The 27,775-nt window shown below is 36.9% G+C and overlaps 2 protein-coding genes across 2 annotated transcripts in view; both read right to left on the bottom strand.

Annotated features, from left to right (window-relative positions):
• The window catches only part of Vwa3a (von Willebrand factor A domain containing 3A), a 51,797-nt gene extending 47,965 nt beyond the window's left edge, over nt 1-3,832 (bottom strand). Inside the window, exon 1 of the mRNA XM_076840482.2 lies at nt 3,679-3,832. The gene's annotated coding sequence lies outside the window, so the exon portion shown is untranslated. The remainder of the gene's footprint in view (nt 1-3,678) is intronic.
• Nucleotides 3,833-9,568: 5,736 nt separating this feature from the next.
• Mosmo (modulator of smoothened) overlaps nt 9,569-27,775 on the bottom strand; it is a 58,040-nt gene continuing 39,833 nt past the window's right edge. The window contains exons 2-3 of the mRNA XM_076840476.1: nt 14,523-14,735; nt 9,569-10,390 (exon numbers count right to left, since the gene is read on the bottom strand). Of these exons, the coding sequence (XP_076696591.1) occupies nt 10,206-10,390; nt 14,523-14,735 (398 nt within the window). The 3' untranslated portion in view covers nt 9,569-10,205. The remainder of the gene's footprint in view (nt 10,391-14,522; nt 14,736-27,775) is intronic.

The following is a 27,775-nucleotide window of genomic DNA, read 5'->3' as shown; positions in this document are numbered from 1 at the left end:
GCGATTGATTAGAACTGTGGCCATTGTGGGAGCATGAACCTTTAACAATGGTCTCAAGTGATTATGATGTAACCAGGTCCTGGCCCATCACTGGGGGCCTCTCTAACCTCTTCTTTTATAGAGTTCAAGAGAAATGAAGTGATGAATCCAATGTCAACCAGCTTGTAAGTGGCTAAGGTATCTGCACTTAGTTTTTCTTATCTAAGTAATTTCTCAAAATCAGTCTTCAGTTTCTGAACCTTTAATAAGAAGTTAGAACATGTGCAGTCTGTGGTAGTTATCATATTACAGATGTCCTTTAGATGTTGAGCCCAGCAGCGTCTCCTACAGGCCAGGTCAGGAACAACCACACTCCTCAAAGTAGAAACTTGATCCAGCATGTTACTTGGGCAGTCATGGGCTGGGAGCACCATGTGTAAAGCCAGGGTATTTAGCATTTAGCAACACCACCAAGAGCGAGATCAGAAAGAAGGGACTCACAGTCCACGATAACTCATGGCTACTCTGTGAATAGGAGGTGAGGATCTTGGTGCCCACCTTGATGGAAATCCTGGGTGGAAGAGGCGGGCTAATTTTGAGACACCACTTTGTGAGACATGGCAGGTCATCTAATACTCTCATTTCCCTGGGTCCCTGGATACATGGGTTTTTAATGTTTTACAAGCAGTAAAACTCAGTACTGAAAACTCTTGTTATTGCTTTCTTCTACTCGAGCTTACATGACACACATTCTGAATGTTCTCGTGCAAAATGGATAAAGTAGAGTAAGATTTTCAGGTTGACCAGCCAAGAAGAAAGCTGTGTGTGGGTACCATTTTTCTCAGCTCCCCTCAGAATGTAGACTGATTGGCCCCATGTAAGACATCAGAGGAATTTCTCCTATTTGAGGCTCTTGGGACCTGATCAGGGTCAACTCATATTCCATGTGAGAGCTGGTAACATTTCCCAGGCATATGGAGAGACCTTTTTGTGTGTGTGTGTGTGTGGTTACTAATTTGTGTTTTCCTTTATTTCAATCCTTCATTTCAAACTAGGGAGCAGGTGCTTTTTGTTGAGTGGAGAAGCAGCATGAAGTCAACAGCTCTGTCTTTTGTAAAAGCCTCAGCTCACTAAAAGATTCAAGGGACATGCTGAGGCAGGGAAGGTAAGTGATGTGTTAAATGTCAAGTGGCAGTGTATCAAAATCCTTTCAATTAAAAGACAGAAACCTGCGTCAATGTGGCTTCAGGAAAAAAAAAAAAAAGAATTTATTTGTTTAAATAATAGAAAAGCCAGGGATAGTTCTGGATTCAGGCCTGACTTGACCCAAAGGCTAAAATAATGTTAACAGAACACCCATCTCCATTCCTCCGCTTCCTTTCTTCTGTAATGGCTTGATTCCTAGGTAGGCTTTTCAGGTGTGGCTGGCAAACTTTGGACCCAAGCAGTGCCAACCTTCTCCCCAACTGAGCAACCCTAAAGAAAGAACATTTCTTTCCAGTTCCAGCGAGTTCCAGGCTTGGCTTCTTGGTTATATGCCACACTCATTCCTGAGGGAATCACTGTGCCCTGATTGCCCAGGCCAGCTTCTGTGTCCAGCTTTGGGGCCAGAAAGTGAAATCAGCCCACAAAGCCACATAGCCTGAGGTAGGAAAGGAGCAGTTTTCCAAAGAAAGAGGATGTGGGTACTAAGCTAACATGCCTCTGAAGGAAGCCAAGGGGAGGGAGATTCTCCTAGATGAACAGAGATCTGAAAATGAGAAGGAGTGGAGGCCTCTCAGTGCTGGGTAGCAGGGCCTTGGTGAGTCACAACCTAAGAGGACCCATGAGTACTCAGTGTATTCAAAACCATAGGCACAGGAGGCACCCAGCTCACCAGTGTATCATGCCCCAATTATGGGACATCTGAGGCCTTGGCAGTAATGTGTGGACAAATGACTGGGGGGGCTTCCTAATGTTTGAGCCATGGACCTCTGCAAAACTTAGGGTACCCTAATAAATTCCCTACCCAGAGCACAGAGGGGATCTATTGATTTTTAAGTGCTATAGAGGGGTGTGTGGAGTAGCCTATCTGGGGAAATTTCCATGGGTGCTTAGATCCTAAAAGAGCTCCACAGAACCCAACAGATGACATCCCTAGTTTTACCAGTGAAGTACATCGACACTATAAAATGCCATCGAACAATGATTGTAAAGAGAAAGCTTGACAATGAGATAGGAATGATGGAAGAGTAAATACAAACAAGTTGGTTTTTCCTACTTTTTTTTTCTTACAGCAAAGTAGATAAATTCCAAAGTTGTTTCTAAATAGGGACTACCTTTTATGGTTCTTTGCATCTCACATCCAGAAGCAGCAAGCCATAGATTTAGCTGCTCGTGTTTGAGCCAAAGAATCATGCAACTGGGACAAGCTATTTTTATTTCCTTTAGACTAGACAAACTGGCCATGTGCGACAGCAGAAGGAGCCCTAGATCTGAAGTCAGGGAACCTAGGTTTGAAACTCAGATTGATCAATGACTGGTTAGTTACAGAACCTTGGGTAAGTAGTTCACCTTTTGATCCCTAGTTTTCTGGTCTATAAAATACCACCTCTGAAGACACAGGAAGAGGATTAATTAAGATGACATGGAAGAGCACATGACACATGAATTTAATGTTCTTTCTCTAAACTTGCTGAATGCCACTATTACCTAACCACAGCACTTTTGAAAATATGAATTATCTTAATAGAGTGGTTGCTATGCTTCAGTTCATTATCAGGTTATTTTGATATTCGGGAAGTTTTTGTAATGTAAGACCTAAGATCACCAAAGCATTATTTATATTAACAAAAACCTGGAAACAACCTAAATTTGTGTAAAATGGAATATTATGTTGACTGGGGAAGCAGTGGTAGATACATATATGATATTGCTTTTGTTAAACTGAAGGGAGAGTAAAGTGTCTGTTCGAATGCTCAATAAACTAGTATTAATGGTTCTCTGGAAGGTGGATTGTGGGTGTGGAAACTTTTAACTTCCTGTGCTCCTATTTTGGACTTTTTTGGTTTGTTTTTAAAAGATTTTTTACAGATATATGTTGTAAAAAGAAAATCCTTTGTGCCAGTTTAGGGTCATGATCACTTCCTTCATGATAGCTTTTTGAGGAAGAAAAAATTGTCAATTACCCTAAAAGCAGAAATACAGTCACGTACTAGAACAGTGAGTATAGGGTAGGACTGCAAACAATAAGTCCACTATGCTCATTTAATTGGTAAAACATACAGAAGGTGGTCAAATCTTTTTTAGATGTGTAGATTCATTTTTTCTTACCCTAGAGCAATTATGGATAAGATTGTTGTTGTTGTTGTTCTTCCAGTGCATTTGCATTGGCCACAGAAAACACAGCAACACAAAAGAAAAAGTTCTAATTTTTAAAGAACATATGAGAGTTGTCTTAGACAGTTTTAAATATTTAAACAACACGAGAAAGGGTGCCAGAGTCAGTACATGGCATTTATTTTACTGACTTGCCCTGACAGATAACAAATGGAGATTGATTTAATAGTGACCACATATCACTGGCAATATTTATTAAAATACCTTAAAATGGTCAATTGGAGAAAACCACATCTAAATGAAATCAAACTCTTGAATCTATTCCTTTTAGCAGAAATAATTAAGAACATCTTGGCAAGACCGAATCTTTGCAAAACATACCAAATGTAGGGCTTCGAGACAGCAGAGAACCCACAAGCTTGAAGAAGCCTCCAGAGAGTTCTCTCAGGATCAACAGGACACTTGCATCATCCTGTTCCTGTTTGTATCAGCAGCAATGTGAGAGCTGAGTTCAGTAAGAATCTTGAGTCCACAAGGAAATCCTGAGATCAATGAAACTGACATATTAAATGGGGACATATCCACTGATAAAGTAACCACACTAGATCTAGACCAGCCTCTGCCTTCAGGAAAATTTTTACTGAAATAATTCTAGCAAATAGGTAACTGGGTCTTTTAAATTTCCAGGAAATATGGTTCCATAAATTTCCTTTATAATCTATCCCTGAATTTATATATATATATATAATTTTGCTTTAGTTGTCAATAGAACTTTATTTTTATTTATTTGTATGAGGTGTTGAGAATCGAACACAGTGCCTAATACATGCTAGGCAAGCACTCTACTATTGACCAACAACCTCAGCCCCTGAATTTAATCCTGATGATTCAATTCCATAGGTAAAGCATTGTGCCAGGTCTCTCAGGAACATGAGAAAGCCATATTCCTTGCATTCTAGAGTTTATAATCTAGTTAAAAAAATGTTTTAATGATAATAGCAGCAACCAACATTTGAATGCTTACTCTGTTCCTGGCACTTGGTCTCATTTAAACAAACAATAGCCCCATAAGTAGGTATGGTTATTAGCCCCATCGTATAGATAAAAAAAAACAAGGCTCACAGACCTAGGTTAAATGATTTGCCTGAAGGTCACAAAACTAAAACTGTGGAACTGAGATTTGAATGCAGGGGTCTACTCCCCTCCAGTACTATTACAGAGGAATAAGCAAAAGGAAAACAAAGGATTAGGTATAGTTCAACACAAGCAGGATTAAAGAAAACCACCAGGAGTAGACAATGCAGACACAGCCACAACAGCAAGCAGGTTGTAGTCAGAGAATGGAGAGCAGGCTGCTTGTCAGAAAAAGTAAACAGTGAGGAGGTTGAGGAAGCCACTCGAAGCCTAGTCATGGAGAGTTTTCTATGCCAGCTTACCGGAGTTGGGGCTTCCATCTGCGCAATGGGAATGACACAAATGTGAATGAGAACGTAGTACACTTTGGCAGAATCCACTTGGAGTGCTAGGAATCTAACCCAAGGCCTCACCCATGCCAGGCAAGGGCTTCTACCACCGAGCCACACTCTGGGCCCAACAGAAATGACTTGGTGGATAAGCATCAGATGAAGATGAGCTGAAGACAGGTGGGTTCAGATGGCTGTAGAATGAGAATATTTGTCCTAGGATCAATGTGCATTTGTCAAAGACATTCTTTCCTATGTTGAGGGCTCTGCTGAGACCTAGTCGAGAGACTTTAGGAAAGTCAGAAAGCCTTTCTGAGGCTTCAATTTCTTCATCTGAAAATGGAAACCCTGGACATGCTCTTTGAGACTTCATCCAACTATGAAATTTTGAGTCTCATGAAAAATCTCTTCTTGAAACTCTTGAAAATTAATCTTAGGTGAACTGGGGTTGATAGGCACAAACCTTGATTGTGCTTGAAAATATCATCCCATGGTATTTTCTTCTTCTGGGAAAAGAACCAAAACTCTAAAAAAATAATACATTATACTTTCTATCTTTAATACCACTTATAAATAACTGCCTTTACTTTGTGGCTGGGTAACTGTGACCCACAAGAGAAGCCACAGTCCTCTCATTTTGGAGTTTCCCCCATAATCCCATAGGGCAGCTAGAATAGAGTTGATGGAAGACTTAGTAAAAAATAAGGTATTTTTTGAGCACGTTATTGTTAAAACCATGCTGCTGCCTTTTCCGAAGAAAAGGAAAAAGTCTGGTATATGCCTACCATTACAGTTATCAATTGACCTATTCATTAGTGCTTATCAAAAAGAACCCTCTTGAGTACCTCTAATCGGTGTTATGTATCAGAATAAGATTTGGATAGTGTGAAGATTGAGTGACCTAATGACCACCCTAGTTTGCCAGGATTTTCCCCAAAAAAGTCCCACATTGTGGGAATCCATAGGTCTCAGGCCACCTGGAATGGTTGGGCACCCTATGAAAATGCTTTCAAGTCCCAGAACTCAAAACCATCTTTCACCATGTCTTAACCCTTTACACCCCAGGAGGCTCTTGGAAAGGGCATATAAAGAAGAAACAGCAGTGAAGGTGAGATATTCACTAGTTGTTATTGTGCTGGGCTAATCTTGATACCTCCATAGAGGGTTCTAGTAAGGCTATAATGTGGGGTAAATGGACCAGTCTAAAGACCAAGGGCCTTTATCTTGTTCTTTCAACCCACATTTACTTTGGTGTGAAGTAAAAGTAGACACAGCAGAAGACTGAAGCCAAGATGGAGCTAAGTCTATATGCAAGAAAGAAAAGAGAGATGGCTGGTCTTCCGGGCTTTGGCTCAATTTTTTTCTCCTAGCTCATGGAAATTTGATGCAGAAGACAAATCCACGTGTATGTGGTGTTTTATTGCTGAATGGCTCTTCTTATTGCTAAACATGGCATAATCAGTGACCTGGAATATTAATAGCAGCTCTGACCTAGGAGTGAGCTAGGAGTGGAAGAAGAGAGGGAACCCTTCCCCACCACAATGCTAACAAGAGGCAGGGAAGTGTCTCTGCGTATATATGTGGAACCTCTATAAGAAATTGATTTTTTAAATCAAAGCTTATGCAAAGTAATAGAAGTCTTTTTAGTTTCTTTAGTAGACAATTTATTTTGATAAACTTGCTCAATAACAAAAATACAAGTGAAGAAAATTATGTTCATTTTATACAGTTGTATTAACAATTGTTTTGAAACTATTAATTGAAAAAATGTCAAAACCAATTAGAAAACAATTCTTAATAAAGTTTGGGATAATATACAGACCTTAATCACAAACTTTAAAATCTCTTGAGGTGATACAATTACAAGTCCTGTGTAGTGAATTCTACCTACACAGGCCACTTTTTTCCTTCATGTATTTTATCCTTCAAAATTTTTCTGAAAGACAGCTTACTGTTTTGAACTGTGAATGCAAATTTAATTTTTAAAAGAAGATCAAAGTGGGTTGACAAAGCGGTTACTATAGTAAGAGTAATTTGTGTCTAGTAGTCTTATAATAAAGACAAATTAAATGCAACATGTTCTTCCCATGAAGCCCACGATGCAAAATAATAGCTAACAATATATCCAAAGTTACCTTTCAATACTTTTTTTTCTGGGCCTTTCTCTAAATCAATAGATTGTTTGTCACCAGGACTATTTAGTATTTCACTTAAGAGATTAAACAGTGACTTCATAGAACATCAAGTGGAGACATCAAAGCTTTAGGCAAAAGGGTAAAAACCAATAGTGTTTTGGTCATCTAGAACATTAAAAAGAAAAAAAAAAAAAGCCATCCTTCAAAAACAAAACAGAAAATAGGTTAAGAGGTGGACAAGTCAGAAAAATCACATTCACACGTTAACAACATAGAACATGGATTACCTTTGGAAAGAATCATACTGAAATGTTTACTTTTAATGAACTTAATATTTTTATGTTTACAGGTGTCTAGGCATGTTCAATAGGAGCTTCCAAAACTTTCAAACTAATTCAGTCTTGTGCAAATAAAACGAAAAGATAGTTTTCAGCATTTTACAGTGATATTCTTAGGTATGAGAAGAACGTACACTCTAAAAACAATGTAACAGACAAAAGTTGGACAAATGATTGCACCATAAAACCGTGTTTTATATACAGTTTACAAGATATGATATCCTGCTATAAATTAATACTGTACTATATAGTACTTATTATAGTGACCTTTTAAAAAGCAACTGCTGACAGTTGACTATCTTTTCACTTACAGGATTTACAGAAAGTTATATGAATGAGTCCATTTCAATGTTTGGTCTGGAAGAGTACAAAGACTTGACCTCACATACTACTCAATGAGATGGTCTTAATCCTGGGTTAGCATGCAGACTGGCTAGAGGAACTTTCCCTCTATCAGTCCTTTATGCACTGGACCTCCAAGAGAATGATGAAATCAAGGACAATTTAATGGTTTGGGTAATAGATACAAATAAAACCTTAAATTTTGTAATCTTATATGCAATACCACTGTAAGTGAAAGAAGTAAACAGTGGGGAAATTCTTAGCAGCTGAGAAACTTTCTCTCCCCATGCTCATGATCCAGTTAAAAATATTTTGAGAAACTATTTACAATAAAATCCATCTTTTGGAAGAGAAAATCTCTTGGTTATACCATAAATTAATTTGAACCATACTTTGCTAACACTATCTCAGTGGTATAATGGTGACAACCAAAGCTTTCCTTTAAAGTGTTCCCTTTGATTTGAGGACCTGTCAAATCACAATGGGAAATGCAATCCCAAATGTCCACATGTGTCCGGTGGTACTCTTAGAATTGACTAGACATCACAATACGTGGGGAATGGTCTCCCTTGGGTTTTCCAAAGTTTTTTTTTTTTTTTTTTTTTTTTAACCTGGGGAAGGTAAAAAGGAAAAGTATGAATTCCCTCAGAACGCTCAGGAACACACCCAGGGGTGGTCCAACACCCCAGCCCATCGTTGACTCAAGAGTGAGCTGAAAATGGGGTTTTCATTCACAATGAAACACTGCAGAATTAACAGTAAGATATATGAATACCAAACAAGCCAGTGTGAAACACACTAGCTCTTCCATTTCATACTCTGAATATCTGAGGAGGTAGCCCCATCTCTGAAGGAACCATTCTGTAATTTATAAACTATCTTCTTAAGAAACAGTGCATTCATTCCTGCTTGTGTGAAGCATGGGCTACATGAGACTGTCTCTATTATACTGACAGGGACATCTGGGTTGCTATTTCACTAAAAAGAGGAAAAACTTAGCTCCATTGCTGTGAAACACCCTCCTGTCCACACTTCGAACAGGAAATTATCTATGATGCTCACCAGGAAAAACAACTAAGCTTTGACACGAAGGCATGGAAATGTGGAGAAGAGAAATACTGTATTTTAAAACCATTTGTGAGTTCAAGCATTGGCTACAATGCTTTTTTAAGGAAAAAAACTTAAAGCTGTGGGTTTAGTACAGCCCTTTAAAAATAAATGCAAAAAATGTTAGCTTTTAGCAAACAAAGGCATACAGCAAATAAAGAAAATATCGTATTGCTTGAGTTTTTGGTAAAGGTATGTGAATAATGCTTACAGATAAAAAGAACAGAAACATTAATTTTTATGGCAGAGTGAAATTAGTGTTGTAAGTAGTCAAAAAAGCCAGATGTTTGCTAGTGAACTTTGTATTTATGTTAAGTTGTGTGCTTGAACATATAAAATGCATTATTAATGTAACATACCAAGCCAATAGAAAAAAGAATCTCTATACAATAGACAACAATTTCCAATAATTTAAATAGTGTTAGATTCCCCAAATTATAAGGTTTGACATGATCTTACCTACTACTATCATATACAAATAAATTAACCTACAAAGAATTTTTAGCTTAACTTAAAATTACACCTAGAAAGGATGGGATTATTTGTACCTATTACAAAAACCGGTTAAAATCAAGGGCTGCTACAAAGAATGAGGTAAACTGAAGACTCTCTCCACTATGCAGCCTTCAGATAAATGGCTTTTTTTTCTATTGAGTGAGTTCTAGGTTTGCACACCACAGTGTTTGCTAGCAAAGCATTCAGAGTTCTCTTCCAGGAACTGTTTGCATGTGTGCATATATAAATTTACACACACACACACACACACACACACACACACATATATACACACTGTATACTGCATCAGCAAAATATATATATTATATATATATTTATATAAATATAAGGAAGATTTTTCCCCACCCACCCACCCCAAACAACATGTCTCTTAGTGTTTTGATTTTTTTTTCCTTTTCTTTTTGTACATAGAGATTAGGGAATTTCAGAATTTTTACATACATTTTAGCAAACACATTTTGATCTATTGGCTTCTTGGTGCAGTAATGCAACGGTAATCCGTTCTGGTGCCAAAGGCTCACACCATTACAAGGAAGTTGTGAACACTAATTTCTTAGGAGGTGAGGCCAGCCCCACATGAACTTCTTTTGCATCCCTCTGGTCCACCATGATTCATAAATACTTAGACTTTTTTTCTCAAATGAATCATTAGACGTTAAAAACAGAACAACAGAGTCACAAAGGGCCACATGCTTTTCAGTGTAAAGCATTCTCCTTCACTAGGTTGCTATCACAGTGCAGACTGACTGCCTGAATATGCTCAGGAGATTTAGTCATTATTGTCTGTATTTGGTTATGGAAAGGCTCTCAATTTTTTTTTTTTTAATCCAAAGTGCATAGTGAGAACAAATCAAAGCATTTTTTCCTTTTCAGCATCAGTTTCACCTAAGCATTTTCCTATGAGAGGACTGCTCAGATGCCTTGTCTTTGTCCTCCCACCCTCTAAAAATAAAAATAAAAAATAAAATAAAATAAAAAATAATAAAGTCAAGCAGTTTAGACATTCATCAGCCTGGTAAACAAACTTTGCCAGCAAATAGAAGTCCTACTATTGTAAAGAAAATTGATAAGACAAAAAGTACATATGATGACCCAACTACTGTGTTGTTGGGTAATTTATAAGGTTGACCTCCGACTTCATTGATGTAAAATCCTATTGGAAATATTAGGGCAGCCATACAGAAAAGGATCACTGTAAAACAAACCAAAACACAACATTAGTAACATGGTTCGGTGATTATAAAAACAATGAAAATTTGGCACAAAAAAAGTTTATAGGAATTATAGATTGATAACAAGGTCAAACCTATTAATAACAAGGACCATTTATCAAATACAGCAAAAGCTGAGTTAGCCCTTTATGAAAGTATTAGGATGATTCTGAATTACCAGAAATAAGATGGATACTCTCCAAACTTACTAAGTACTCAATATCCTGTTCTTAGCTACTTAAACTACTAATTAACTGGTTAGCCTAAGTTCTGACCCTACTACCTACCAACTATGCAATCTTAGGCCTCTGCTTTCCTTCTGAAATAGAGGGAAGTATCAGAAGGATAAATAAAATAACTTCAAGCCCCTGGCCAGTGTCAGGTTGACAGGATATACTGAATAAACATTACATACTATTATCATTACAGTTATTATTCTGCCAACTCTCTGCTCCCTGAGGTATTAGAAGGAACTGGAGAAAAGGTACATAAAAATAAGTACCATTTATCTTATTCTGGTTTTCAATCAGCTAGTAAAAGAACATCAGATCTTTGGGATGATTATCAAATTGTCAGCATGGTTATCTCTATCATGGACAAAGTTCCAAAAAATAAACTAAAATCTGGCAGAAAGCTTTCTAATATTAACTAAACAAGAAACCCTTTCCAAGTTAAACCTATTGCCAGAATACTGAGAGTGCCCTGGATAAATATATCATCCAGGAACGCTTGTCTAAGTATGTGGGGAGGGAACAGAATTTCATGAGTCCTTAAAAAACCAATTAGGAATCTTTTCCTGGATGGAATATCTCCAAGAATATATATTAAAAAGTAGCATTTGCTTAAGTAATATACCACTTAAGAAACACACCAGCACTCCGCTTTGTACCACTTGGGGTAGATAATTTTACATTGTATAAATAAGATTATTTCATCTTGGGTAAATGACTACACCAAAAAATATTACATAAGTAAACTTGCATGCATTCTGATACCTACTATAGAACAACTGAACAATTCAGGCATTAACTTTTATTAGAGTTCTTGGTCTTTTTGTTGTACTGTTAACAATAAATAACTATTAATGCTGTCAATGCCCACTTACCACTGTTATCTGTCATCAATTTATAATGCTTCTTATGGCCTACTAGTTTCATGAATAAAATGCAACCACAATCTAGGTATCTATACATAATCTAGTAAAAAACAGCAGGACAATTGTTTTAAAAACATTTCTTTTTCCATAATGTTGACTAACTCAAGAAACACACAATTTAGAAGAAAAGTGCTTCAGAGATGTACATATTAAATTTGTTGTTTCAACTAACGTTGCAACTTCATACCTATCTTTTCCATTTTCCACTTTAAAATCAAAATTCACCCTTGTAAGTACTCATTTAATGGCTATCAGCAGAATTTAGCATTTTCAAGAGTTAAAATTTTCCAAATTACTACAGAAACTTAATACAATTTTAAGGAAGCAATGAACTCCTATTCAATTGAACCTTGGTTTTCAATCCTATGAATCAGGTTCCCTATAATGCCTGGGGTCCAGCTTTAATGTAAATTGATGATTTTTTTTTAAGCTACTAAGGACTGTGAAGTTACTTAAATCTTAACATTATTAACACTGATAATATCTATCACCTAAAGCTTATGAAGACATAATTTCATATCTTCCAAGGCACAGAATCTCTGGAGGTGGGAATGAGAAATCAGGGATCCTGGCAGTTGAGGTGGTAAATCAGGGCAGCAAAGGAAAGAGCAGTATCAGACTTGAAGAAGAGGACTATCTTTGTTTTTCTTGCCTTCAAGCAAGGCTCATCATGTGGGGCTCATCATGTGAGGAGACATACATCCTCACTGCACACAGGCATTAGAAAGTGTTACCCTTCCATGATTACAAAAACTACAGCCTTCACTGGAATAGAAATACATACATTAGAGATAAAGTACATCCACAATGGCTGCAAGGGAACACTAGGGGGAGCCCAATTCCTCTCAGAATTGCCACCCCAGCTCACTAGCTCCGCTACTGGAAAAAAATGTATTAAAGGAAGGTAAGAAGAGCAAGGCAGCTCTATACCCACTTAAAGGAAAATAACTCCCAAGATCTATTAAACTAAAAACCAGAAGTATAGCATAATGTGTGAACATTTTTATATAAATATATATGTAAAGAACACACACACAAACATGCATGTATGTTTCTATGTATAGAATGTTCTAGTAGGAAAATTCACAAACTGGTAACAGTGATCACCTCCAGGAAAGAGGTTACCAGGTGGCTGAGTGACAGGACAACAAACTTCACTCGGTTACCCTTTTACTGACTGAATTATGTAGTATGTGCATATATAATTTCAAAAAGTTAGATTATTTAACTAAAGAAGATTACATTGCATTGGGGAATAACTACACATACTTAAATATTCTCTGCTGGAAGGCAGTAAAAAATAAGCATAATCTTACATTTACATCAGGCAAACTAATAGCTCATGTGAGCATGTTAGTGCTTTCTTTGCTTCATACAACTTTTCTAAATTATAGTTTAGATTTTTGGTATTCAGAGCATATATCCTCCCAACTTTCAACTAACTGCTGAAACTAAACCCTTCTTTGGTATTATTTTACTCCCAAAGAGTGAATTCTATCTGCATAAATGGTTCTATCTATGAGGAAAAGACAAAAAACAAACAAACAAAAAACCTGTCTTCTCTTTACATTCCTCATAAATATTTTCAAACTTAAAAATGAAATTTAAATTTAAATTTTTAAATTTCAGCAGCCTGATCTCCACAACTGCTTCTGGCCCTTACTCTTAGACAACAACTATCTCTGGAGGTCTCTTTGAATCGTGTCACATTGATTAACAAGAGTGGAGAAGCTTTTGGGTTCTTAAAATTTTTTTAATGTCAAAGGCAATTTGCTTGATCTACATCTAAAATTAAGGGCAGTGGAGAGTGGAAAGACTAAAATAAAAAACAAAGCCAGAAAAATAAAGAGAAAGTTTCACCAAAAGTTACGGAGAAACAGAGAAATGAAGGAATATCACTATCCTACAGCCTTAAAGATAGTTTTAACTGAGTTTTACCACTAATAGGGATCCTTGAGATTATCTCTTACTCTAATCACCCTAGTTCTAAATAATGATATCACATGAAATGAGCAGTTTTAACAGACATTTTTAGAAACTTATACAAACCTGAGATGATTTTAAGACACTGAATTAGAAGTGAAGTATCAATGTTTGGCACAGGTATTGCCATCCCATTTCTTTATGGCAGGTTTTCTCAACAGTGGGACTACTGCCATTTGGGGCTAGAGAATTCTCTGTAGCAGGGAGTGCTGTCCTGTAGGTTTGTAGTTTAGCAGCATCCTGGTCTCTACACACTAGATGCCAGCAGCACCCCCTAGTTGTGACTATCAAAAGTATTTTTAGGCATTGCCAAATGTTTCCTGGAGTGCAAACTTGCTTTAGAGGGAAAGAAATAAGAAAGCAAAATTATAGAAGTAACTTTTCTTTGTGCATTTATGTTTTCAACTTGGGATAAGCTTCTGATGTGTTTTGAAATAAAACTAATTTTTCAAAGTATAAGAGAATGTATAAAATATAAATTTATCACACCAATGGGCATAGCTTAATAGAGTAAGAAATGTTGGTAAACAATCATTAAATAACCAAATGTGCTGATTTTCCAATGGTTATACAATACACAGCAGAAATTCAATGATATTAAATAGGTTTATATTTTTATAGTTCTTCTAGATTTATCTTTATTTTGATAGAAGATACCAAAACCATCAAGAAGAGGAAAAGACTCAAGCTTTGGTAGCTCTGAGTCACAGACCTGGAATACTTATGTCACAATGTAAACAAAAATAAGACTCATCAAACTTGCATTGCATACAAGGCAATTAAAGTTGTGGATGTCCTGGTCTTGTTGTAAGAGTTTTGAAGAACTGATAGGACTGTGGAGAATCTGTCTCAAGGCCATATGCAAGTGTTGCTCTCTGATGATTACTGAGTCCTTATTATTGATTCTTGATTATCTTCATAAAAATACTACTGTGCGCATCTTCTAGACAACTTAGTAAGCACAGGCTACTTACTTCCAGTGAATGCTATCCATCGAGCATATTTTGTAGCTTCTCTTCGCCAGTGGGAAGCCACCAGCAAACCACATGTGACAGTCAATGAAATGATTCCCATGATGATAAAAAACAGTGTGGTGACCCACTCTGGGGGCAGCCGAGGAGGGATGCACGTCCGGTCTCGTCCATGGATTGTTTGACACTGTCGCACTAGCCCCACAGTGAGTGCTCCTGGGAAGACGCAAAAGGTGGGGATACTTTAGTGGGTCTGGTAAGCAGGGGATATTCCCTTCTCCCACCCTTTGGTCCTTTGGGTGAATTAACTACAGAAAAATATATTTCTACATACAGACATATATCTCTGAATATGTCACCCAAGTACTTAATTCTCTAGTCATTCATAATGTAGAAATGCCCGGCTTGACATACAAACAAACAAAAAACCCCAAATTGAAAAACTTCGCCGAAGTTTTTGTAGCTTGTTCTGTCATTCATTCAACAATTTTCTGAGTACATGTATAAGGCACTGCCCTAGGCTCTCAGGAAACAAGAGTGATCGATATAGATGAGGTCCCTCTCCTATGGAGCTTGCATACTAGCAGAAAGAAATGGAATTTTTCTATCCCCAGTTTCAAGACTCATTGCATATTACTTTATTTTGGTTGAGGAGAAAATACTAATATGTTTAATCCTAATATATAAATAAAATTAAGTAATGGATTAAATATTCAAAGTGATAATATATATCAAAGTTAAAGGATCCAGCTCATCAATTTTTAAACAATGTATACATATTCATATTGTCAAACTATTACTGGCATGCTTAACAGAAAAAAACAAAGAGGGTTAGGGATGTAGCTCAGTGGTAGAGTGCTTGCCTATCATGCACAAGGATCTAGGTTTGATCCCAGTACTGAAAAGAAAAAGGAGAAGAAGAAAAGAATAAAGACTCATTATGAAGGTAATTTTTAAAGTGTCCTCCTCTTTATTTAAATAACATGAAAGTGGAGGCTAGGGTTATAGCTCAGTTGTAGAGTACTTGCCTAGCATGCACAAGGCCCTGGGTTCAATTCCTAGCACTACATAGATAGATAGATAGACAGACAGACAGACAGACAGATAGATAGATAAAATGAAAGTAAGTTTTGTAAGATATTAAGTACTCTTTTTCCATCTCATGTCAAACCCAGGAACCCTATCAAATCTGGGGTGAATTAACTACAGAAATCCAGATTAGGAAGGTGCAAGAGTAACCTTTACTCCTTTTCCTCACAAGAATGATTAAAATGTTACTTCTGAATAAAAACTGCTGTTTCCCCCTTTGAAGAACAACTGCAAATGGTAAAACAGTTACCAAACAATCAAGGGCAGAAATTTCTAGAGCCAGTAGAAAACACAATAGATTTCTGCATGGGGTGGGGCAGGGCAAGGATTCTTTTTTGGTCACATTGTTTTCTCAAAATGAACACATTGACCTCAACATCATTACACTTGCCTTCTAGAAGGGCAGTCAGTAACACTCCTGGAAGCCTCCAGGAGAAGCAGAGAGGGCTGGAGCCATGCGTAGATGCATGGGTGGTAGCTGGGGCTGTTGGTGGAAGGTGCTTTGTGCAACTTAAGTTTTGCCACTGATATATTTTTAGAAATAAAGCAATGTGCTGAAAGAAAATGAAGCAAGAAATCAGTTCTGCTCTTAAAATTGAAGGCCTCCCCCCATTTAATGCTAACTTTATCTGACTATAACTTGAGTGGAAGCAGATAATCAATTTGTACTTTCCTTCCAAATCATCTAATAATTAGGCCCACCTAATGATCCCTGCACTGATGCAAACAACACTATAATTATCAGGTTGTCACAGGTAGGATGGAGACAGTCAAGGGACAAAGAAAGCAAACCTTCACAATAATGCCATCCACAATGCCCCAGATACTTGGAGCTGAGTGATGTCATAGGCCAAAAAGAAGCTTGTCAAGTGAAAATATTTTCATATTATTGCTACCTTTTGAAGTCTCCTGGTAATTGTTTAAAACCAGAAGGGATGGGGCAGGAATAAGTAGGCACCAGGAGAGTTGCACGACTGTCTGTCAACTGAAGCATTAAAAAGTTTCCAAGCAAAGATTACCTGGGGAAAAGAAATGTCTTTACTATAATAAAACATTTTATTGTAATTTTAGAAGGAAGAAATTCGCAGCAGTGCCTCAGAACTCCTAATAAGAAACTATTCCTGAAAAAAAAAAAAAAGACTTCTAACAAATTATTCTCTTGTACTCATTGTTCCATTTTAAAAAGCTGTAATTGCTATAAGAATAAACTAAAGGCAATGAAAGATCCTCTGACAAAATACAGTATTGTGGAGTACTATTATAGAAGCAACTTTGTTCACAAATTAACATATATTAGTAACTCTACATATCTACTGAAATTATTAGATTTACTTTTTTTTTTTTTTTTGGTTCTTTATCACTGGGCCGTACCCTCAGTCCTTTTTGTTTGAGGAGGGTTTCACTAAGTTGCTGAGGCTGGCCTTGAACTTAAAATCCTCCTGCCTCAGTTTCCCAAGTGGCTGAGATAACAAGCATGTGCAACTGCACCTGGCTAGATTCACAAGAGAATTATTTGTGGTCTGTAAATATTAAAAGCTGTAGGTCCAGTAAATCATAACTAAAATATCTCTCCTTAAAAATATTTCTGAGGGGCTGGGGATGTGGCTCAAGCGGTGGCGCGCTCGCCTGGCATGCGTGCGGCCCGGGTTCGATCCTCAGCACCACATGCAGGCAGAGATGTTGTGTCCGCCGAAAACTAAGAAAAATGGATATTAAAATTCTCTCTCTCTCTCTGTCTCTCTCTCTCTTTAAAAAATAAAACAACAACAACAACAAAAAACTCCATGACTTTGACAATCAACTTACCTAATCCTCAATAATCAATTTAATAAATAGTATATTCTGTATATTTAAAAAAAATATTTCTGAGTATCCTATGTTGCCTCTCTTACTCTGGCTATGGACAAAGGTGAGTAGGATTAAGGATGAAATTGAACTTAACCTTGTATGTTTGCTGACCACTGAGATTCCTAAGAACTGCTTTTACTCTCCTGACTTGCATGGCACACCAAATGAATATAAACAGAACAAGTAAGAAAATGAAAGTTACTACTATACTTTCTACAGACTAACTGGAAATATCCTGAGAGATATTTAGCCTTTAAAAAAAGCTGACTATGCTCCTATATTTATAAAATTCCTTATCACAACAAATGAAGACTATAATTCAGCAACTCTGTTGTGAAGAAAGGAAAATTAATTCTAATTGACAATCAGAAGGTATACTGTGTATATGAAAATCAATACAGAAATATTTTATTGTGAGCTGGTGGTGTAGCTCAGTGGTAGAGCATGTGCTTAGCATGCTTTAGGCCTTGGGTTCAGTCCCTAGCACCAAACGCAGATAGTATTTCTGAGTGTCTCTCTTATGCTTGGCACTATTGTAGTAATCAGAGATTCCAGAACTAATATGCTGTCACATTCTTGGTGAAAACAGATGTCTCTTAAATATATTACAAACAGATCAGTGTAAACAGTGGTCTGTCAACAGTATTGTTAAAATTCATTTTCTAGAGTGAGAGTCTAAGTCAATAAAACTTATGCCACAGGCACATATTTTTCCTGGATAATTAATTGGAGGATTCTGTAAGGGTATTGTGTCACTACCATTACATTTTTAAAATTCAGGTACTGTTAGTAACCAAACTTTCACCAGGTCTTTTTTTGGTGGGAAGGAGGGAGCATCAGAGATTTTACCCCAAGGGATGCTTAACCACTAAGCTATATCCTCAGCTCTTTTTTATTTTGAGATAGGGTCTTGCAAAATTGCTTACAGCCTTGCTAAGTTGCTGAGGCTGGTTTTGAACTCATGATAGTTTCGAATTTTCATAGTTAAGTGACAGATTTGAATCTACGGGCAGGAGATAGTCAAGTCAATTATACTTCCTCCAAATTCTCTTAACACATTAGTCTGTATCACAGACATGTACTTGATTTTAAAAGGCTGCTGCTGCTACTTATATTTTAAATAATTTTTAAAATATTTTGATGGATATTGATGGGCCTTTATTCATTTATTTATATGCAGTGCTAAGAATTGAACCCAGTGCCTCACACATGCTAGGCAAGTGCTCTACCACTGAGCTACAACTCCAATCCCTGCTGCTTGTTTTTTGAAGGGTGCTGGGGATGGAACCCAGAACCTCTCACATGCTAAGCATGTGCTCTACCTGTGCTCTACCACTGAGCTACAAACCCCTATCCCAAAGGTACCTTTGTTTTATCCCAAATAGGATATGAGCTTTTCAGAGGAGGTTACTTCACCTTCTACTTCACTGGAACCTCAAAATGGCATGCGGAAGTGGGTATGAGACTGGCTTTAAAAAGTATTTGGTGGCTTTGCACTGATTAGGTTACTCAGTGTGGTTTCTTGTAGAATACTTGGTAAGCACAAGCTAACTTTTGTTTTATCCAACAATTTTTTTTTGCCTCTGGAAGGAGCCTGAATTCCCTTCCTCAAACAACCAATCTATCTTTGCCCAGCAGCCGTTTCCTAGGTAACCAATCCAGCCAAATAAAAGTCTTATAAACAACAGAAAAAAGGAAACCAAACTAGGAACCCACCCCACAACCACACGTGCCTCATAGGATCTCACCTGTGTATCATCACACACAAAAGGGAAAGTCATAATGAGTCATTAAGTGGGGCATTTTAACTAAAGTGGCTTTTGACACTCATCATCTATAGTAGACACTGCTGAAATGACTTAGCACAGCCAGTCTAAGCATGCCTGCTGGCACAGTGAGAATGATTATAAGGCATGTTATCAGTGCATGAAAAGCAGTGTCACAGAAAATCTGTAACCTAGGGATTATAAAGCAGAAGCATATGCCTACTAGAACCTGTCAAGGGCAAATCCTGTGAAGGACTTGCCAACCTGGCCACAGAGGGATTCCCCATATAGGGTTGGACCCAAGCAAAAGGGACGGTACTCCAATTTAACAGAAATTATAAAGTTTCATGTTGTAGTGACAGTTTGGCTGAAGAATCAGCAGAATTGGGGACAGGAGAGGATGGGAGACTTTGAGTGACTAGATGCAGAAGCACAGAAAATAATAGCCTAAAGGTAACTTTAAAACTTTTTTCCTCGAGAAACAGCTCGCAGTGATAGATTTTTATCTGCTATGATTTTGCATTCTATTTTAGGACAAAGGTATTTATAAATAACGAACTGGTTCAAAGAGTAGACAGGCGAAACAAAGAACTTTATAATGAACCACACACAGTGTCTGACAACATGGATAATGTAAGAGGCTGAGACCAAGTACTAGTGTCTGCTATAGCAACCATGTTGTCTTCTTGTTATTTCCACCTGTTACAATCTCTCCTAGCACTTCTAGTCACAGAACCCTATGCTTTATCCCCATCGATTCTTTCTTATTGTCCAGCCTAGACTCCTAGAGATTATAAAATGTCTCCCTTTTCTTGCACTTACCTCCAGCCTGTTGAATGCTAATGGAGACAAACATATATCAGAGTAGAGGGATGCCACCTCAAATTCCTAAATTTTAATCTCAGGGCTATAACCACTGCCCAGTAGCTAATTAGGTTTCCCTAATTCAGTAGTCTCCCCTCCTGTGCTGGGGCTGTTCCAAGTCTCCTGCACTCTCTCCTGATCTCCAATATCAGAACCTCTCTCATATTCAGTAGGTACCAGTGTCTACTACTCAGAAGAAAAGAGGTCATCAGATGGCAATTCCTTAGCTGTCCAGTATCAAACTTGTGAATTTACCTGCCTTTCATCCTATTCTTTCTTGTGTTTTGGATCCCAACCTTTCTCACTTTGAGATCTTGATCAATTTACTGGTTTCTTTTGCTTATGAATCCACTTCAGGATCTCAAAAACATTTGAATATACTTATGTCTCTCCATCATAACCCAAAACTATCCCACTATGCCAGGTCATCCTCCAGCAGCATCCTGCAATCTGTCTTGCTCTGCCTAGCCTCCCTTGCCCCACAGCCTGGTCAAGATTTCCTACCCCACTCCCCTCTGTATAGAGGCTATTTTGCTCTTCATCCCGCTACAGCTTGGCTTTTGCCCAACCACCTCCCTGTAACGGCCCTTGCTCCACACTGCCAGCTCACAGATACTTCCAAGGCCTTGTCTTCTTCAACACGTTTTCTTTGGCTTTGGTAACCCCTTTCACACTCTATGGGTTTTCCTTCAGCTTCTTTAGTTTCTCCTCTCTTTTATCATGGACATGGCCCCAGCCCCCCATCATTCATTAATATGTGGTGTTTTACAGGGACCTCTCTTGGTCTTGGATCTTCTATACACACTCTCCCTTGTAAATCCAAACGCTTTAAAATGGCCTACAAAGGTCTGGATGATATTAATTTTGCTTTCACTAGCCTATCCTTTAATTACTTTTCACATTTAATGCTCAAATTCTTATTTTTTTTAACCCATATCTGTCCAGCAATCTATCTACTCTTCCACTCTCCCAACAGTCTTTGTATACTCTTTCCCTCTTCCTAAGATAATCCCAAATTCTCGGCTACTGACTCAAAATTCTAGTTGCAGCTTAGAAGTCACTTCTGAGATGTCTGCCTTGACAAGCATTTACCCCCTCATTCTCGGTTGAGTATTTGTCCTCTGTGCTTCCACAGTTCCTATTAAAGTACTACAGCTGTCTCTTTATCAAACCTGAGGGGGGTGCTGGGAACCTCTGAATTTGTGGCCAGTTAGTCAGAACAGCAGGTAACCTGGGATCCCCTGAACTTACAGCAGTGTCTGAACTGGAGGACAGAGCTTTCAACTTCAGGGGTCTGCATTAACTCCAAGTGGGTAGTGTGGGAATTAAACTGCACTGCAGTGCACTTACAGTTGGGAGTCGAAACAGAATGTATCTCTTTACCCAAAAACTTGCACATGAGGTCTGAGGACATAGTTCAGTGGTAGAGTGCTTGACTAGCACAAGTGAGGCCCTGGGTTCAATCCCTAGTACTGAAAAAAAAACCAAACAAGCAAAACCACAAAAACAAACCAAAAAACCCCACATGAATGTTTGATTCATAATAGCCCCAAAGTGAAAACAATCCCCAAATATCCATCAGTTGATGAAATGTTAAACAAAATGTGATATATTCATATAATGGAGAACTTCTCAGCAATTCAAAAAGTGAAGTGCATAGATATATGCTGCAGATATATAATTATATATATTTAACAACATAGATAAACCTTGGAAGCATGATACTATGTGAAAGAAGCCAGACATAAAAGGCTACATATAGTATGATTCCATTTAGATTAAATGCCCAGAGTAGGCAAATCCTAAAAGACAGAAAGTAAATTAGTATTTGGCAAGAGACAGGGAAGTAGGAATTGGAAATACAGGGCTTCTATTTCGTGAGATAATACAAATATTTCAGAATTAGATATTGGTGACTGTTGTATAATATTATGAATCTGCTAAAAACCACTGAATTGTACACTTTAAAATGGTGAAATTTATCTCAAAAGAAACCAAAAAATCTAGTATAGATTACTATCAAGTTCAATAGTATATCAAAAACTCTGTTCCAATGTAGCTCCATTTCCTCACTTGCCTTTGTACTATTATCAAATTATATCTATATACATTATAAACTTATCAACACTGCATAATTCTCTAATTTAAGAGTTATAAACAAAAATACATTTCAACTTTTATATTTACCTAGGTAATCACCTTTACTAGTACTCTTTATTTCCTTCTATGGAATAAAAATGCTACTTCCTTCCACTTCAAAATAGACACCTTTTAGTATTTCTTATAGGACAGGTATGCCTGTAACAAAATTTTTTTTCCTGTTTCTTGTGGAATGTCTTAATTTCTCCTTTAATTTTGAAGGATAGTTTTGCTAGGTATAGAATTCTTGGTTGCTAGTTTTTCTTGCAACACCTGAATTTGCCATTCCACTGCCCAATGGGGTCACAGTTTTTTTGTTTTAAATATTTTTTAGTTATACATGGACACAATATCTTTATTTTGTGTATTCATTTTTATGTGGTGCTGAGAGATAGAACCCAGTGCCTCACATGTGTGAGGCAAGCGCTCTGCCGCTGAGCCACAACCCCAGCACCCAGGGTCACAATTTTAGATGAGTCAATTATTAATAGTATTAAGGATCATCTGTACATGAGAATTTACTGTTTTTTTCTGCTATTTTCAACATTCTTTCTATTGTTTGATTATTATGTCTAGATGTGAAGTATTTAAATCTTATCCTACTTAGAGCTAAAAATTATTCAATGTATAATTAATAATTTTTAATCAAAATTTGAGGTTTTTTTTTTTTGTGTGTGGGGGATACTATTTCTTCAAAGTCTCTCTTCTTTCCCTCTCTCTTCTCTGAAAATGGAGATGATGTATAGTGAGTTGCCAGACAAATCAAAATCTTGGCATAGCTTTCATTAAATAAAATAGCTCGCCTGCCTTTGTGTAATTTTCATTATGTGTATTTGGTATATGTGATAATGTCCCATGTGTCTTACACCCTGTTCATTTTACATTAATTTTTTTCCTGTTCCTCTGGTTGGATAATCAACTAATGTGTCTTTCAGATTGCTGAGCTATTCTTCTGCCAAATTTCATTTCAGCTATTGAATTTGAGCTCCAGAATTTATTACTTTAATATTTTTTTAGTTGTAGATGGACTTTATTTATTTATTTATTTATTTATTTATTTATTTATTTATTTATTTATTGGTGCTGAGGATCAAACCCAATGCCTCTCCCGTGCCAGGCAAGTGCTCTACCACTGAGCCACAATCACAGCCCTCTATTTTATTTTTTAAAATAAAATTTCTTTATTAGTCTATGTGTGCTAAGAAAGTATTTTTACTCTTTCTACATGGTTTCCTTTATTTTTGGAACATATTTATAATATTGATTTCAATCTTCATCAGGTAAGTTCATGTCTGGGCTTCCCCAGGAACATTTTTACTGACTGCTTTTATTTTTCCTGTGTATAGGCCATTTTTCCCTGTTATTTGAGTGTATTGTAATTTTAAGCTGAAGTTGAAAGTGAAGTTATATATTATATTGTGTGTTTTTCAAAGATTTCTATGGGTCTTTTATTTTTTTCCCCCCAGCATTGTTTTACTCCCAACTGGTAACAATACCTTAGGTATATCTGCAGTGTTAAACAATGGGCTGCTAATTTTTTTTTAAACAAATGCCCCAAGGGATAAGAAAGAGGAAGCTCTGCATTTGATCAAATAAACTCTGAAAATGGAGATGTATAGCGAGTTGCCAGACAAATCAAAATGGTACTTAATCTCTGGGGATGAGTCTTGAAACAGTACCAAACCCTATGCTCTCTCAATTGTTGCTAGGCTGCTGTTTTATAGCTACTAAAGTTATAAGGCTACAGGTTTTCAGGAAGATGGCGGGTAGGATGAGCACAACTTAAAATGTCACAAACCATTTTAAATTGTTCTTATTGAAACTCAGGTGATTTTCTTGAACAAATGCTTTTTTGAGTTGTGGCTAGTCTTTAATTTCCAGAGCCCTAAAAAAGTTGATTTGACAATTTTTGCTACCAATTTTGCTACTTTTATGGAGGAACATATTTTGCCCTTGCTCCACCACCGAGGAAGTTAAACTCAACAGGTCACAACTTTAATCTGGGATCTGCCACTACCTTGGGCAAGTTTCATTATCTTTTTCCAAGCCTGCTTCAACAGAAAAATACAACCTTTCATTTAGGTTTGTGAGAATTAAATGGGATAATGTGATAATACCTGTAAAGCAAATGGAACTATAAACACTGAGTAATTACTATATGATTTTGGAAAAGGGAATAGATAAATTCTTGTTTTGATTATAAAAATGTCTGTGTACACAAAGCAGTAGGACATAGCTTAATTTAACACAGTAGTTTATTCATGAAATTCAGTTCAAAATAAAAAAGGGTGGTATTTGATGGTTGCTAATGCTGGTAGTTATAAAACTTACCCAGGTCATTATTCCTCTGTCCATTTGCTTCGCTGTATCAAACAGGATGAAGATGACTCACAAGGCAAATTTGGACTTGCTGAAATAAAAGCTCTGAGGACGAATTTTATAGGAATAGCAATGCTAGAACCTTGGGATTAAGAATGATTTGCTGTGACATGGGTCGGAAGATGGCGTCTCCCACAGACGGGACAGATTTGGAAGCATCTTTGCTAAGTTTTGAAAAACTTGACCGTGCCTCACCAGATCTTTGGCCAGAACAATTAACAGGTGTTGCTGAATTTGCAGCTTCCTTCAAAAGTCCTATTACTAGCTCTCCACCCAAATGGATGGCTGAAATAGAACGGGATGACATTGACATGTTGAAAGGATTGGGAAGTCTCACTACAGCTAATTTGATGGAGAAGGTACAAGGCCTACAGAACCTGGCCTATCAACTGGGGCTGGATGAGTGCCATTTCAAATGAGATCTTGTCATCATATATTGTGGGTTCTACAATATATGATGAATTTACCATGGAAAAATAGGATTTACCATGGAAAAGAAAATGTACAACTTCTTGGTCTCAGTAATCAAGGACTTCGTGCATCATTTGCCAGATGGTATTGCAGATGTTCTCAGCTCTTTGTTTTGACTTCAGAGATATCTTGATGATCAAGTTTTTAATGATTTGTCCTTATGACATTCTCTTTATAATTGGAGTTTGTTTTACAGTGATGGAGGAAATCTGTCTGGTTAAGACAAGAAGTGTTTGCTCTTCCCACCATTACCAGTGTCTTAAGTTATCTCCAGAGGGAAGAAGTGGACTTACTTGTAACTTATTATCACAGTGCACAAATGGCCCTTAATAGTTTTAAATGCTATTTCTCAGAGCCAGATTGCCCAGAATTTCAGAATTTTCTAGGCCTTCTCATCAAAGTTATATAGATGTTTCATCCAGATGGTTAGTTTTCCTACCAGGTTTCTCTACCCTCTGCTTCCAGCCATTTCACTAGGCCTTGGGGCTCCTTCCAACCTTTATCAACAACATAGTGTTGCTGGGGCCTGAGGAGTTCCATTTAAAGCCTCTGTATTCCTAGTGGTTGGATCTCAGCTATTGTAAGTTACATGTTTTAAACCTTATTTAACATGAATGGCTTAATGCAAGTAAAATATGTTTCTTGTTTTTATCAATAAATTTCAGCATAGATTGTATGTTTTCATTTAATTATAAGAAAAAATTTGTACTATAAATTCTCAGTTTAAATAAAATCTCAAATTATCCTTAAAATTTTTAAGTAAAATAAAGAATATCATTAACTTTATCCCTTTAAGAGAAGACTCTCCTAGTAACTTCTTTGCCTAAAGCTTTCTAGTGATCTTGGCATAGCTTTCATTAAATAAAATATCTCTTGTCTGCCTTTGTGTATACATAACACAGTTTCATTAGAATTATCGGCACCATAATCTTCCTATTTAATTGATTCAAGTTTCTATATGTATGTTTGTAATGCTCAAGAATTTGTCTTATTTAGGCAGACTTCATAGCATGGCTCCTTTTTTCCCCCACATTTTTTATTGGGGCATTATTGTTGTACATAATGATGGGATTTACTGTTATATATATATATATATATATTATAGCAATATAACAATATATTACAATATAACAATATGTTATAATAAATTTGGCCAATATCACTCCTCAACATTCCCCCGCCCCCCTTACCCTTCCCAACCTCTAGTACCTATCCTCTGCTGATTTCCCTTTGATTTTCAAGAGATCTTTTACTCTCACCTTTCTTTGCTTTTTTTCCTCTCTAGCTTCCACATATGAGAGAAAATATATATGACTCCTAACCTTCTGAGTTTGGTTTGTTTCACTTACCATGAAAGACATAATTTCCTTTTTCTTTATGACTGAATAAAATTCCTTTGTGTAAAAAAAAAAAAAGAATGATTTGCTAATGTAATAAAATCACAGAATGTTTTATTTAGATAGCAAATAAAAACATTGATCATTAATCTTTTAAGTTAGATTTTCTTTTTCCTTACAGTTTCCTAGATGTTTCCTCTTTTACAAAAGATAACTCTTACCAGTAATTTTTGAGGACTGCAGTTCAGAGGTCACAGAATATTCTTCTGTCGCTTAAGTCATGCCCAACATTCCTGCCCCCTTCCCCGTTTATAATTCATTATATCAGCCTTCAGTTTCTAAACTGGCCTTGGGTCTGAACCTATGGTCACTAGAGGAGTTCAAGGAGTTGTTCAAAGGAGTTCCTCCAGAGGGAAACTTCAACTCAGGATGAATGAGGTTCTTAACAAATGTTAACAGGAATAATTTAAGCACGAGTCAGTAAAAAGCAAAGACAATTTATGTAGGAAAACCATCTTAAGAATGAGGTGCACTTTTACCTGTGTGTCATCTTCAGTCTGTTTGATACAACAAAGCAGCTGGACAGGGGAGTAATGTCCTGATATATTGTGTGATTAGCAGCCTTAGCAGCCGTCAAATGTCACCCTTTTAATTTTAAACTGTGAGTTTTATGAATGGACTACTGTGTTAAACTAGGATATCCCCTACTTCTGTGTACACACACACACACATACACAAACACACACTCTTTTTTTAAATTTTTATTTATTTTTTTAGTCATACATGACAATAGAATGCATTTTGATATATAATACATACATGGAATGTACATACATCAATCATATTGTCTATCCTATTCTGCTGTCCTTCCTATCCTCCCTACACCTCCCCTCCTCTCCCATCCTTTCTCTCTATCCAATCTAATGTGACACACTTTTTTTTTTCTCATTACAACATCATATATGTATTCTGTATAACAATGAGGTTCTCCACACACACTCTTTTAAAAACCAAACCCAGAATTTATGTAATTCCTTTTCCAAAAAAAAAAAAAAAAAGTAATAATTATTCAGTGCTCATAGTTTGGGTTCTTCTTTTAAAGGAAACTCAATCTGGGGCAACTGTGGGAATGATATCAGTCTGGTGATCACTAAATAATTTAAGGTGGTCTGACAATTCTCAGGATCCTTAGGTTGACATCATCTCCATTATCTGATCAATAGATTACACTGGGAAAGTATCCTATATTACAGGATTTGCATCTCTCTTTGCTCAATCTGTTCTAAAAACAGATGTATCCATGGGCTAATTAGCAGTGGACATGGCAATTTTCCCAAGTGGGTGAACTTTCAGTATCTTTTAA

The sequence above is a fragment of the Callospermophilus lateralis genome, chromosome 19 (genome assembly GCF_048772815.1).
Source record: "Callospermophilus lateralis isolate mCalLat2 chromosome 19, mCalLat2.hap1, whole genome shotgun sequence".
NCBI lineage: Eukaryota > Metazoa > Chordata > Mammalia > Rodentia > Sciuridae > Callospermophilus > Callospermophilus lateralis.
Note: the sequence above shows the minus strand (reverse complement) of the source record. Positions and strands in the feature narration are given on the sequence as shown.